At 43.7% G+C, this 15,232-nt stretch overlaps 1 protein-coding gene across 3 annotated transcripts in view; it reads right to left on the bottom strand.

Annotated features, from left to right (window-relative positions):
- The window catches only part of VRK2 (VRK serine/threonine kinase 2), a 35,586-nt gene extending 20,815 nt beyond the window's left edge, over window positions 1-14,771 (bottom strand). For 2 of the 3 annotated variants that reach the window (XM_032681874.1, XM_032681876.1), the window contains exons 1-7: window positions 14,549-14,770; window positions 14,268-14,408; window positions 4,727-4,782; window positions 4,172-4,241; window positions 3,653-3,740; window positions 3,407-3,515; window positions 2,227-2,319 (exon numbers count right to left, since the gene is read on the bottom strand). In XM_032681874.1, coding sequence (XP_032537765.1) covers window positions 2,227-2,319; window positions 3,407-3,515; window positions 3,653-3,740; window positions 4,172-4,241; window positions 4,727-4,782; window positions 14,268-14,403 — 552 coding nt within the window. In that variant the 5' untranslated portion in view covers window positions 14,404-14,408; window positions 14,549-14,770. Of the gene's footprint in view, window positions 1-2,226; window positions 2,320-3,406; window positions 3,516-3,652; window positions 3,741-4,171; window positions 4,242-4,726; window positions 4,783-14,267; window positions 14,409-14,548 lie in introns of all 3 variants that reach the window. The other variant, XM_032681875.1, reaches the window with a different exon arrangement.
- Between the last annotated feature and the right edge of the window lie 461 nt (window positions 14,772-15,232).

Below are 15,232 nucleotides of genomic sequence, written 5' to 3'. Positions count from 1 at the left end.
ATTTTGAAATCCCTTTGTATTCTATCTCTGATAATCAAGTCTGAGAGCTCTGTTCTGTAACTATCTTGTCTAAGAAACGCTTAAAATTAAAATCAGAACTGAGGTGTGAATGCAACTAAAATCTACATCTTAAAAATCCAAATAGGCAACTTCTGGAACAGACTTGAGTCTGCAACACTGTAGGATGTCTGCCCATATATTCCATAGGGGAAAAATACTACAGGGTGATTGTTTTGAAGAGGTGTTCTCCTAAACTTCATTTCATTTATTTAAAACTCAGGGTTTAAACTCTTGTCTAGTGACCACTTGTCCCTTTTAATAGTATCACCATTTAAATGAGCCTAATAGATTTGAGAGTCTATATCAATAATACTTATTTCTGCTTCATCACACCAACGGTCCCTGCTACAACCCCAATTCCCTTTCACTCGGCCCAGCCCCGAGCCAGTGCTTCACTTGGGCTCTAATTTATGGCCCTGATCACTGCAAGTTTCCTTTCAGGCCCCTCAGATTCATGGGCTGTGCAGCTCCCTCAGTCCATCACTCCTGCTCTGGCAGTGCCTGTGCTGGGGCCGAGCTCCCGAACGTATCGACTGGAGAATTGATCCCGTGACCTGTAACTGGCTGAACGGCCCTGCTGCCCCTGTGCAGCACATCTGCAGCAGCTGCTCTTGGAGGGCACTTGATTCTGATCTTCCAACCATTTCTAACCATCATTTGGAGGTCACAGAGTGACAGGACCTCTGCTTTATTTGTCTCTCTGCCTCGCCACAGAAGGCAGGGGCTGGCAGTATGGATTTCACACGTGCTCGCAGAAAGGGGATTGTGTTATTTATTGGCTGTGCTGTAAATTCACCAGGTTAATTTACACAACAGACAGAGACCAGCAGCACAAAGTTGAAAATAGAAAAATTATCTTTTTTGGAACTGCAGGAAGCCAGTGACAAATTCACACGTAAGAATGCACATCAACAGCCACTAAATGACAGAAAAATGCAAAGTTGAGTATAAAGGTACATGTGCTTTTCTGAACAGGGATTTATGTCTCTTCACCAGAATAGGGAAATACATCTTCAATAGAGATATATATTATTTTTAAGAGATAAGTTATGGGTTTGTTTCAAAAACAAATTTTGACAATTAAAGAACACTTACAATTTATTTTCCCTTAAAATCCCAGTTCCTAAAAGAGCAAGAACCCTGAGTATAAAATTCTTTCAACAAACTTCTCCACAGAAATTGTTAGGTAGACAGTTTTATTACACCAGCTCCCACTGGAGCCACAGGCTTGTGTTCCTGGCTTGGAATTGGCCACTGGCTGATGCTCTCACCCCCTATTTATGAGATCAGGTTGATCACTTCACCTTTTTTTTTTAAGAAAAAAGCAAGACCATTATCCACTGTGCTGGCAGAGAGAGAATGTTGGACAAAACCCTTCCCGGGCACTTTCTTACACATACAGAAATTAAAGTTTAATTCATAGCATAGAAATGCAAGTAAATATTAGAAACTGTTTCCTATCAGGTCTTCTGAATTAGTATGAGAATTTTCTAATACGTTTTTATAAAATAATTTCAGTGGAAAATAAATTTTGCTGAAAGAAAATTCTACACAAAACCTCCCAGCAGTAACATATAATTTGTACATGTTGAGTTAGAAGCTACTCAGACTGGAATAGCTATTGATTTATTTAACAAAACCTAAAAAATAAACCCTGAAACCTCTGTCCACTAATTCACAAGTACCTTATTTCCAGGGAACCTTTAGGCTTCAGAGTGTTGGAGAACAGCAGGTTTAACCCTCCTTACCTGTGATATCCACTGCAACGGGCAGGACAGGAGGGTCAGTGCATGGAAACACAAGTCATGGCAATATTAGAAAGCTGGAACTTCCCAAGAATGAAAATGCAGTGGGTCACACCCTTCATCTCCACTGATACACTTAAACTGGCATAACCTAGAGCAGCAATTAGGTCCTGCAGTTTACCCACCCTTAGCTACCCCTCCACACCCGTGTGCCAGTCAGCAGAACACAAAAGGAACAGAGCAGAGTTTTTCCTGCTGCTTTCTCAGGCCTTAAGCTGCACTGTCAGATTTGTCATGAGAGGATGTGAATGTTCATGCATGAACTCCTTCTAACAAAGGAATTTTTACTGCAGAACCTACAGAACTTAAAAACCTGTAAACGGTTCTAAAACACCGAAGTGCAGACGAGTAACATGCTCACCTCGTGGGGGTTGGTGTAGCCCAAAAGCAGATTTGCTGCTTTAATGTCACCATGGACATACTCATTTTCATGGATGTATTCCAAAGTATCCAGCTAGGAAAGAGCGTAGAACAGAGGAGAAAACATCATCATCTTTTCCACTTTGCCCTTAACCCTATCAAGAAATATTTCTTACTTATGCAGTGAAATCAAGGGCTACACAGACTGAGCTGGCAAATGTGGTTTGAGCTGGAGCACAGGGACCATCCAGTCTGTCACAGGGCCTGTTCCCACCAGGATTTGCCACCAGCCACCAGCTAAACAAGCCATACTTTTCCCTGAGGTGTCCCTGTGCAACTGCCTACGAGTACCAGCTTCTAAGACCACAAAGCAAGAATGAAACCAGCAGTTTATAAATGCCAGAGCGGATGTTGAGAACACCAGGCTCTTGAAAAGAACATATTCAATCAGTTCTGAAGATCTGGAATAAAACTCATCCTCCTTCAGCTCCTTACTGAGGTACAATATCTCTAATTATCATTATTAACAAACACATTTGCACTTTGCAGCTCATACAAAGGACAACCTAATCCTGACTTCTGGAGCGTATAAAGAGTGTTACAGATTTGTCAGTTGTGTGACTATGAAAGCCCTCCACATTTTTTTTTTTTAATATTTATTATTATTTAATTTAAAGGAAGTTTTGGATGTGTCCAGTGTAAATCCCTCCTTCAAAAGCAGGGGTAACATAAATTAGACCATCTTAATCCTGGTCTGCACGATCAGCAAACACCCTGAAAATGGGGCATCCAGGCATGCAACAAACTCTGACAAATATGGATGTCTAATACAACACCCCTCAGACACTGAAAAAAGAAATCAATACATGTTGAGGCACAAGAGAACAGGCTTACACATCTCTCTCTAGTGGTTTGAAGTACATGGTCTGTGTTTTAACCTATTAGAAAAGACATTTGGGTTGAGGTCACCAAATTCCAGTCTTGATTTTCTGCTAAAGGTTTTCGACTAAGGGCTCTTGATTTTCTACTAAATACTCACTTTATTTTAAAAGATATGAAAAATAAGAAAATACACAGTGTTTACACATGTTGAATTCTAACCTCAAGAGCCACCTACAGGAACTGTACTGGAAGGATAATTCTCTAGCTGAACTCAGCAATCTCCTCTCTTCTGTACGTACCATTCGTGCCCCAAGTTGCAGAACAGTCTCCTTCTTAAATCTGCTCCCACAGTCTTGAAAGATTCTCTGTAGGTCTTCCCCCAGTCTCTCCATGACCATGAATCTATAACTGCCAGGACATATATAAAAGGGAGCAATCCTTTTAGACAAGACTGCAAGTTTGTGCCAGATTGAAAGGACTTAATCTCCATTTTTGAAAATGGATCTTCAGTCAATTTGAGGTTTAATTACAATTTGTCTTATTACCTTTTTCCTTTGTACTCAGCCAAGCCTGATCCCCAAAACACTGGAATTCCTAAACATCTTATTTTTTTGAGATTCATCCATTTTCTTACTGCAATAATAAGATAACATGGGGTTAGAGGTAGCTGGGGAACTTCAGGTTTGGTGTGTTTTGTTCTGTTCCAAGGCTGGGCTGTCTCTGGAGTCCATTCATTGTTGTGCACATAATAAATTTGGCTCCTATTCACCCTTCAGATCAGAAACAACAAGGATAACACCCAAGTAACAAAACTACAGCAATCTAGAAATCCTGCAGCACCAACTAGGATTAGTTCAGTGGATATGAAATGAGTTGGATATGAAATGAGTTGGATATGAAATGAGTTGGATATGAAATGAGTTGGATATGAAATGAGTTGGATTCATATCAGTGGATATGAAATGAGTTGGCTGGGAAGCTCTAAAGCAACAGTTCTTGTTAGAAGGAGTCAAACCCAAACTTCTCCTTAAATCCACCCGAATCAGAAGTGATACATTACTTACTGTGCTCTTGTTTTGCAGCCCTCTGGTAAAATTTCAGCTCAGAAAATAAGGGGCCATTTTCAAGATATTCCTGTTGAGAAATAAATAAACTTGGTGTCATCAAAGGCATTAGAAAGACAACAATTTCTAAAGCAAAGCACGTAAGAAATTCCTAGAGGATGAAATCCCTTTTCCCCCCACATCCATGCCATCTGAACTGTAATTTTAATAAGTAGCTAAAAAGAAAAGTTGTTTGGCAACACATTTTCATAAGCAACACAGATTCTTTCAGGCATTATTTAAGACCCTATTTTCAGAAATATTGTAGATCAGGTGTGTGTAAGATCTAATTTTCCTTACTAAACTGTTAAGAGCTGCAATCAAGGAAAGGAAAGAATCATGTCCAGGAAATACTGTGTGTCATGGAAATGCCAAATATATCCCCAAGCGGGAAAGTAAGTTAAAAAAAAAAGCCACAAGCATGCAATACAGACCCAATGCTGCAAATAAGGAGAGATAATTAAGAGAAAGAACTGCATGCAAGTTAATAATTTAGAAATGAGAGCTAAACATTACCACTTTAATTACATGAACTGCATCATCTTGTACAGGAACACGAGTTTGAGGGGATGCTGCAAAGGAAGAAAGAGATGGAGATCAGGCTGTGTGCAACAAAATAGCATTGCAAACAAAGACTGTGCTCACACTAAGGCAACCCAAAAAGATACACAGCATTTTGTCTGAATTCCTGCTTTTAAAGGTCAGAGCTTTGCCAAGTTCAAAGCAAATAAAACTAAAAACAACACACACAGAGAAGTTTTAATCAACAAGTAGAGAAGCGATTTTAACCCACATTTTCAGGAGTCTCTCCTTGGCTGTTAATTAAGGAGTAAGCAGGATGTCCTTCCTCACTGCAGGTTTGCACCACAATGAGGGATTCCACTGTAACAGACTCTAAGTCATTCCAGTCAATTGGAAAACCTCTGTATTTGGTTGCTGTCAATCCACTGTCGTGACAAAGACACCCCTTAGAAGTTGTGACCTCCCCACGCTCAGCCAGGATTGTCAGCTCTCCTCCCTTCCACAGTCATTTGGCCCCAGAGGTGTGATTTCTGTGCTGACATTATTCAGACAGTGGCCTAAGCTGGGGACAGCACGGCCACCACCTCCTCCAGGGGAGTGAGGGATTGTGCTCTCGGAGCAAGTGGAGATTTCAAACCAATAATTGACCACAGGTGCCAATTACAGCCCAGGAGACAGAACCTCCCTGCACAGACAATGCACTCCTATTTTCTTCTGACCCTGAGAGAGCCATCAGTTCTCTCTGATATGACTGAAGCCACATCGAGCTACACTGGGATTAAAATTTAATGAGACTAAATCATCTTTTAGAATCATAGCTGAAAAAAAACTAAAAAGAATACAGTTCCTGGGAAATAAGTGTCCCTTTCAAACTCCTTGTAATGATCAAATACCAACAACAGCCCAGGTGTGAAACACTTCAGCTGGGAGCACACGCAAAACCAGACCACTTTTATCCACATAATAAAATCAAGTAAACTTGGATCTAATCAAACCACCCAAGCTTACTTTTTTTGATGGTCAGGGCATAAAAATATTTTTACAATGGTCAGACTCCTTCAGCTGCCATCTCCCTTCAATTCTATTCAGTATCTGGGTTGAATTTGGCACTGTACACGCTCCAAACACCCACAGGGTCCCCACTGCCTTCTGCTTGGCACTTCCCCACCTGAATGAAAACACCCTAAAACAGCAGCTCTGGAAGGTGTGAACCATCCATAGACTCAGACAAGTAGCAGGCATGGTCAGCACACAGATTAAAACTACAGCCAGGAAGGAAGTTTTGGTAAACTTTGTTCCTACCGTATTGTTGTACTGAACTAGGAACCAGGGAACAGGCACTTACATCTTTATCTTTCTTTGCCACATGTAGACTGTGTGTTAATAGCTGAAGACATCAGTTTAAAGGAGCACATCCCATGTGTTTTCATGGCATTCAACAACATCACATTCCCCAAAGAGAATTAGATGTGCTCCCTTACTGACACAGACCAGAGCAGAACCTCTGTATAAAGGTGTTTTAGCACCAAGTTACTTAACAGAGCTTTGATAGATATAGAGCAGTATCAAATTTAAATGAATTTGAAAGAGTCTGATCTAACTTCCCTGTAGACTTCTTGACATTTTCTAGAGAGGCCTCATTGCTGGTAATGTGGAGCAGGCAGCAGCAGCTGCCAGGGTAATGAAGAAGAGCAATTAACAGGAGGCAGCCCAGCAAAGGGGCCTGACCCCCACGGTTCTTACACTGGGCCACAGTGATGCTTTTTGGAGTCACACCGAAAGAACATCCTCAGGAAAAATCAAACCAAAACTAACTGGCAATTGTTACAATGTGAGAAGGGACAACAGTCAGACAAAGCTCAACAGGATCCCAGAACGGTGCCCCACAAAACGAGTTACACAACATTCAAACCTACAAGAGCAGAAATGGTATTTTACTGCACACACATGAAACAAGGCACAGCATTCCCCAGGAACAACACTCTAAACTTCTTACCCAGGCAGTGCTTAACCAATCCATCCCATACACACGGACAAGCAGAAGTAGTGTGCATACCTTTTGTCACATCAGTAAAATGAACCGTTCAGATCTCAGGCAGCAACACTTCAGCCACAGCTCAGAAAAGAGACAGACTATTTTTCTGTCCATAAACAAACATAACTGGTTTTTAAAAAATTGTCTCATTACTATGTATAGTTACTTAACAGACTGGAAAGGCTCCCAAGGTTTAACAAACAGTCTGATTACATACCTCATAGCCCACCGCCACATACTCTCCTGCGAGTTTAGCTCCTGGTTAATTACTGCACACCCGTAATTAGCCATGTGCTCGCCTCGTTCTGTGTGGTGGCTCATGGCTATTTATAATATTACAATCAGTGAAATGCCAGACTGCAGGACAGTGAGCACGGGCTCTGCAGGAGGCTGTGCTGACAGGCAGGAGGGCTCTGATGGCATAGAAGGACTAGATGGGGAGATTATGTCTGCAAAAAATCCTACAGCAGTTTACCAAGTGTGAGAGTTCCCCGTTTCTGTTGGTTTTATCACCTAGACAGGTGGGGGCACGATCAAAACCACCGTCTGCATAACTGCTAACTGGGAACACTGGTGCCAGCTGAAGCCGTGGAAGGGGCTGGGGCTGTTTCCACCTCATGCCAAGAGGGGTCTCACAAAACATTTGCAGAGGGCACTGCTCTGCCTTCCCTTCCTCCCTTCCATCCCACAATCACAGCCAGCTACACGAATTTAAAATGCCTCCTGAAATAAAGCAGTGCAGCAAGATCCACATCCTTGGCCATCATTTCCAACTGCTGAGCCTGCACAACACAGCAAATAACCTACCTCCAGTCATCCCACGTCCAGGATTCCCTGGCCTCACCCAGGCACAGCAGTTTTGGTCTCATCACCCATTTAAATCGTGGATTTCATCCGTTTTGTTGCCACCACCTTAGTTAAGGTGGCTTTCTAAATGTTAACAAGACACGGGAACAAAAGGGTGTTTGTGGATGAGCTGCATTTCCTCCAACCACCCAGCACAATTGCAGCCCGACAGAGCAACTGTGCCAGCTCCATTTGCCAGTTCAAACGTGCTTGTTGTAGTTTTAGCAGTTAATTTGTGGCAGCCACATTTGGAATATGGTGAAATATTTTCAATGGCTCTCACAGAACCAGTTTTGTTGACAAAGTTTACACAGTGGAAAAGAAAACAGCGTTGGTTTGGCAGTTTGGAAGAACATCCCTGCTCCTGTCCACAGCTGGTGTCTTTGCCACTGCTGGATATTTTCAGGATATATTTGTTTGGGAAACATGAGTAAAACTATTTTCATTAGTTCTGGGGTTGCTAGTATTTTATTTTTGCTTTGTTCCATTCATTAGCTAATCCTGAAGAGCGATTTACCAGCTTAGTTTTTGCAGAAATAGAAACAAATCTCAAAAATATCCCATTTTGGAGTTACAGGCGACCTATCAAAAAAGCTGGGAAAATTCAGACAGACCCCGTTTAAGTCAAGCCAAGAGTTGTTAAATTTAATGGGTAACAAACAGGGTGGAAGTGTTGCTAACAATAAAATAGATAAAATAGAGTGTTATCTAACAATAAAAAAGGATCCAAGTTGCAGCAATAGAATTACTAAGAACAAAATGTACTCAAGTAAATAAAAAGTAGCATTTAACACATCAATATTTCCTGCATGGAGGAGGGTACTAAGATAAAATATTTAAAGGCAAACAAATACATTGTTTCCCCCTCTCTGACATTGCAATATCCAATATTTCCCAAGAATTGAAACATTCAGTCCTTGAAGGGTGTTTAAACTCCACTTTTAATGCAACCTAAGGAAGATCTGCTTCTCTGTTACTTTATAGCTGCATCATCATTTCCTGGACAGGCTCTTTTCTGAGCAGTGTTTCTGAACAGGCTTTATTCTGGATTCTTCTCCCAGGAAGCTTTATAAATGTAGAGTTTTATTACACAAACTACACAGATATAGCTCTCCATACCCTGCTTGAGGAGCCGTCTTCCACAAGACCCAACCAAACTGATTTTGGGAGAAAATCGTGTTCAGCTGCTAAACTGTTTTGCAGATTACTCCAAATGCCTCCAAGTTCAGAGCATTCAGCACTGGTAGGAAATTTCAGAACGTTTCTGACTCATGTTTCTGGGAAACCTGAATCTTGACTCAGCAGAGCCAAAGTTTTGTATTGCACAGCAACGAAGCCACTGTTTGACTTTCAAAGTTAACTCCCCTGAGCTGGAATAGGTGTGACACATCCTTTAACCCCAGGCAGAACAGCTCTGCGTGCTCTGCTCTTACAGCACTCTCACATGGGAGTCCAGGCCTCTAATATTTAAAACTTGATGCACAAACTGTTTTCTGGCAAGGTTTTGCTCCAGCCCATCTGCTTGTCTGACATGGTGCCCACTCAGAAGATCCTATGCCAGTTCCAGCAGGGTCCAGGTGCCAAAGGCAGCTAAAGGAGTGCCCTCCATAAGGCAACAGGTTCCCTCCAAAGCTCCTCCTGCTCAAAAAAAACCACTCCCCACTGATCAAATAAATAAAATAGATAAGTCAAACCTGCTCTCTTGACTTTCTAGTATTAGTCAGCAAAGCGGGGTCCAAGTCCCTCTCAGAAGTCTCCAGAGCTGGACTAAGAAGAGCACAACAGCTCCCAGATCACAGGTCACTCATATGGGAAAAACCCCCCAGCACATCACATGGCAGAACACTGCAGTGGAACAGGAATGATCTCTGCACACTTTGTAACAGGCTTTAGAATACTGTGTAAAAATGAGTTACACTTGCAGCGTTGAGACTTGTAGCTCACAGAGGACCCAAACAAAAGAAAGGGGGAAGATTCAAAGGGAAGCAGTCGTGACCAGTTGAAGGAAGGAGTATTTTGTCTTTAACAGGTGGTGCAGACTGGTCCTGCACCCTGTGCTCAGCCCTAAGTACCCCCCGAGTAAGCAAAATCAGGATAAATTTATAATTTGTCTGCCTACAGACAGTGTGAAAAATTAGGTTATCTGCTTGCAATATCTGTATTTGTATAGTTTAATATTAGTGACTAGACAAAAACACTCCTTCCTGAAGTGCTGTTTGCCTGCTCACAAATTTATTTTCGCACTAAGGTTCACAATGAGACCTTTGATGAAATGCAGTTTAACATCTGAGGGTTAAGAAAAATCCACCCCTAAACCTGAGTTACCTGCCAGTGCTTTTAATTACAGAACTTTGCCATTAATATTCTTCTTTCCATTGAGCTAATAAAAATCGTGCTGAATTTATATCTTTTGCTCTCATCTTTACTGCATTTTTAATTCATTTGCTTCACTCTAATAAATATTTTCAGTGAAGTTAATTTAAGCAAACTGCTGAAGTACTTTGTTTCTCCAGAAACAATTGCTAAAACCAGCTTCCCGAGCAAACCAAGGAATGAACAGTAGGACAAGGACAGAGTGTGCTTCTGTCAATGTTTCTCTTCCTCTACACGTGTACACCCCCACTCAAAGCTATACAAACTATCCATGGAAATTAGTGGGTTTGAAATAGAAACAAACTGTCTTTCAATCTCTCAGCCTGATTCCCAGAACAGCGAGGGCAGAATGTACTATGATGAACACCATCTAACAACCCCCTGTGTATGTAAATATTAAAAAAAATACATTTTTTGCAGAACCACCAGTTTCCATGAGAGGGAAGCCTGCAAGGAGAGAGTGCTGTCTACAGCAGGTTCCACTGTGACAGAGGAATCTCAACAAAACATTGTGTGACCTTTCTGCATTTAAATTTTCAGTCCAAACTGTGCATTAATAGAGTGCTTGCAGCAGGACTAGAGAATGATTTATATAAAGACTGCTGTTAATTACTGACTGTGACAAATGAGAGAATGTAAGGCTCCTCAACTCTTGGTTCATTTTCCAGCGTGCTGCCACTGTACTCCACAGAGCTACAAACCAGCTGTGAGACCACCAACACGTCACGTTCTTCCTCAGCTGCTCCTCCCTCTGCTCCCCCTTATCCAAGGGACAACAGTTCTGAGGTGCCTGAAACCAAATCAACACCAGTTACATACATACAATAAAACTTCTCATGTACAATGGGGTAGTTAATTCCTGTTGATGATCCATATTGTTCTTGCTATGGCAAAAGCAAGGCTTCTGAGATCTAGAACATCTCTGAGAGGATTTTTGTTGCTTCTGTCAGCAGCTGGGAAGGATCAGTATTTGTAAGGCTTGTGCTGCTGGATCTGCTCTGGCTGAGGTGAAAACGCAAAGGGAATCCAAGGGAAGGAACAGGTCAACAAAGAAATAAACAAGTTGGCACAGATTGGAAAGAATAATCAGAAAACATTTGTGAGGCAGGACAGAACCTGCAGACAGTGGTAACTTCCATGCACATGGAACTATTTCCATCCTGGGTCTCAGGGTCAGTAAAGGGCTTTGAGCAGCTTTGATTTAGTGCACAGAACCTTCCTCCACAGAATGCACCCCTTGTAAATATATTTTGTAGAGATACTGTAAAATTCCCCAAGAACGTTGTTATGGATTAATGGAGTATGGAATAGTCTTAATGGGAAATTAAGCTATAACAACGCACATCAAAATCTTTACGCTGCCACTGTAAAAATACTTATTAAAAGCTATAGCTGGCAAAGTTAACCTTTACTTTCATAAAAGGGCTGTGCTCTTCATTCCTGGCAGGCAATCGAACCTGCCTCCACTCTCCTGTCTGCCCAGCTCTCCGCAGCTCTTTCTGGGTTATCTTACCCCTGAAAGTTAGTGCTTCTCTCACAACCTGCACCAAAAATTAGTCTGAACAGCACAGAGAAAGGTGTCTCCCAGCACCAAGCATTCCTGTCTTACTCTCAAAGGTTTGTCATCTACTTCACATCCCTTGGATCTCAAAGACAGCTGAACTGTTTTGTAGCATCAGGCCCCCAAACGCTACTGAATGAAATGATTTACATGATATAAACACGTATCAGAGATCAAGAGGGGGACAAAGAAAGACAACTTCAGTTGGGATTCTCAAACCATGACACAGTGTCAATACTTATGGATAAAATGTTGTCCATTTCCTTTTTAACTGTAGGATGAGCTACAAGGGGAACTGAGCCTTCAGTTCAGTGCTACAGGTAACACTCAGCGTCCCCTCTGACAGAAGAGATTAAATGAACACAAATACCATTACAAAAGTGGCAGCTGCATTTCCTCAGCCATTCTGTCACTTCTGAAAACACACAGAACACCAACAGTCCCAGACTGTATTCTCCTTCTGAACTAATCCACTGACTGCTTTCCACCTCAGTTCAGTGGGAGCCAAACTGCAACGAACACCACAATACATGAAATCACCTCAGTGATCTGTGGGATCAGGCAGAAAACTCATCAAATCTACGTGGAACTGACTGAATCCCACATGCTAAACCACCCACAAGGTCCAGTGTGACCTGACTGCAGCAGAAAATGACAGAGCTGTATGCTGAGTGATTCAGGAACACCGTGTTTTTTGGTTTATTACTCTTGGAGAACTACACCCACTGTGACCTTGCTTTCTGCACTGCACCCCCAGTTCCCTCAGACCCTTCTGTGGGAGACTTCTGCAAGTTTCCAACTTCCTTTCCTTTATCCTTGAATGGCAGTATCCAGAGACACTTTAACTTCATTTCTTATCTCATGCTAAGGCCAATTTTCTACGGTTACATCTAATATATGCTCTATGCACAGCACCTCTCAAATGTAACCAACTAATGTTTCAAAGAAGGTCATAATAAGATAACAGATATGAAAAGGAAAAAGAATGTAAATATTCTAACAGTGCCCTATCTTTTGACTCCTCTGTATCTGCACTGAGCTGAAACCCCCATCATTCCCACTGCTTCCATCTGCAGAGCAGTGAGATGTGTGTGAGCTACAGGAATTCCAGAGGAAACCAAACCAGAAACTCCTCTACAGGAACCTCTCAGGTGTGCTCCAACTACTGACAGCGACATCAGGATTCAAAGCAATTCCTTCAGCCTCAAACCATGCACTTGGTGAGGAAATTCAGTGCAGCAGGCCCCAACAAATCTAGCCCAAAGTAAAACAAGCCCTAGATTTCAGTAAAGGGGAGCTGTAGGGCCATACCCACTGATGGTTGCCATGTCCTCATTCCCTGGTTACACCAAACTACTCACAAGCACACACACAGCCTTAGTTTTCTCCGGGTTCCTCAGTGACCGAGTTTACTCTGTGGAAAAGCAGAAGCAGTGGAATTTAGGTCATTACGGAAACTGCTTTGCTCTGTTCGCACAAGCATTTGGTGGAACGAAGTGCCAGACTACTCCTTTTTCCCCCCTAGAAAGTTTCTTCACTCAAACCTGAAGCCCAGGTGCAACCTCAGTCCAGATGCACAGGTACTCTCTCATGGTTCACCCTCCTGTAGTTTTCAGCCACACGTTAATAATAGCTGGAAGAACAGCACAACTGGGAAGCCCTTTTCACAAGCAGCATCTGGGAAACAATCACAACTGTGTTTTCCATGGCAGAAACACACAAAAAGGAGAAGTTTAAACAAAGAGGATATAGCTGATTTATACATAAAAGGAAGTTGGTTTGTGTATAGGAGTGACTTGCTTATGAAGTTTTAAGCATTAATATTCCTAACAGAGTTAATAGTACTCTAACTTAAATAGATCATGTTTGGCTCCAGGGACAACGTACTGAACTGCTTCTAGGTAATTCTTTACTGCTGTCTCAATACTAGCTCAATTTATTTCAAGTTCAATTTCGACAAGTTCAAGTCCTGAACAGTCACTATGGACTAGTTTGTGTATGCAATGAAAAAAAAGAAAAACCAAACCGCCAAACTCATAATATTGCCTTGAACACAGGATTTGCTCTTTCAGAGAGCCCAGCAACAGTAATATGCATTATACAGTCTCCAGCGACCCAGAATGCTTTACAAACTGCCTTTCAGAACTACTCACTCCTCATAAAGCACAATCTCACTGAACTGCAGCAGCTGCTTCTGAAGAAAACACAGAAGCATATCTAGGCCAGAGCAAATAAAGAACAGCATTTCCACCTCTGGTGAAAAGGTTTGAATTGAGGGGCAACACCCAGCTAACTATTGTTCCTGTTACATAGCTTGGATGTTTTCTTGGCCAGAAAACAACATTTCCAACAGCCAAAAACTGAAAGAGTGCTACAGAGCATGGGACTGGCCTAAGCCCAAAGCAGTGCCTAACAAAAGCAACTTTTTCTTTGAAAAGCATCACCTGGCAGCGCTCTTTGACAGCGGCGCCGCGATTGCCCCACCCAAGATCCATAGAACAGTGCACTGGAATAACCAGAAACTGAGCCGGACAGCCCGTGGAGAACACGCTGCACCATCAGCAGGGACGGAACAGGAACAGCAGGGGAAAACCTCGGGAAACCACTCTTCAGCAAGGATCACCACCGGCATGTAAACAACAGTAACTTTTTAAATCCTTTCTGCTTTACCCAGCTCAGAAAGTTACAAGTCGCCCTCTTAATTACCACCGCTTTATTACCTAAATAGATCAAGCCAAATCCTCCCTGGCCGATCTGACTGCCCAGCCTCCAGGTTTTTCCTTCGGTGTCTTTCAGGATCATGTCTTTAGGGAGAGGGACTGGCAGCTTGCCTCTGCCAGGACCCTTGGGCGGCATCGTACCTTGAGAGGGGGAGAAAATGAAAGAGAAAGTTGGTTGAGAAAAAGCTGCCAGAAGATACACTCTACCCCGGTGGGCTTTGCCCGCAGAGCGGAGCAGGGGCGCGAGGCGCTGCCCCTCAGTCCCGCTCCCCCTCACGCACCTCCACAGAGCGCCCTCGGCTTCCCGCCGCCGCCGGCCGCTAACTTCCCGGCCGGGAACTTCCGCAGCAGCAGCAGGAGGAGGAGGAGCGGGCGGCGGGATGCCGTGTTCCTGCGGGGAAACCCTGGGCGGGGAGCGGGGCAGGGCCGGGACACCCCCAGGCCAGCCCCGGCCGGGACGGGACTCCCGCCTTCGCCTCAGGGCCCTCAGCGGGGCGGGGCGCGCGCCATTTCCCGCCTCCCCTCAGCCCGCCCGTGAGGCGCCAACGCCGCCCTCGCCTCAGGGCGACGGAGCAACGGGGAGATGAAGCGGGAAGAAGGAGCTGCTTGGGGGGAGTCAGAGCAGTGGGGAGATGGAGCGGGGCGTTGGAACTGGGAGTTGGGAGACGGAACGACAGGGGGATGGGGGACGGAGCAGGGAGATGGCGCCCGCGAAGCCGCCTCAGCCCCCAGGCGCTCCGGCTCCTCGCCTCGGGGAGGTGATGGAGGACGGAGATGGCACCTGCCAAGCCGCCTCAGCCCCAGAGGCTCCGGCTTCTCGCCTCAGGGGTGAGGAAAAAGGAGATGGAGAAGGGAGATGGGAGAGTGGAGACGGAGCAGCAGGGAGAGGGAGCAGGCAGAGAGGACACCCAAGGCCGCCTCAGCCTCGGGTGCTCCAGCTCTCTAGCTTTTTTAATCTGGGCTTT

The sequence above is a fragment of the Chiroxiphia lanceolata genome, chromosome 3 (genome assembly GCF_009829145.1).
Source record: "Chiroxiphia lanceolata isolate bChiLan1 chromosome 3, bChiLan1.pri, whole genome shotgun sequence".
NCBI classification, from domain to species: Eukaryota; Metazoa; Chordata; class Aves; order Passeriformes; family Pipridae; genus Chiroxiphia; species Chiroxiphia lanceolata.
The sequence above is the reverse complement of the archived record's forward strand: the minus strand, read 5'-3'. Positions and strand labels throughout refer to the sequence as shown.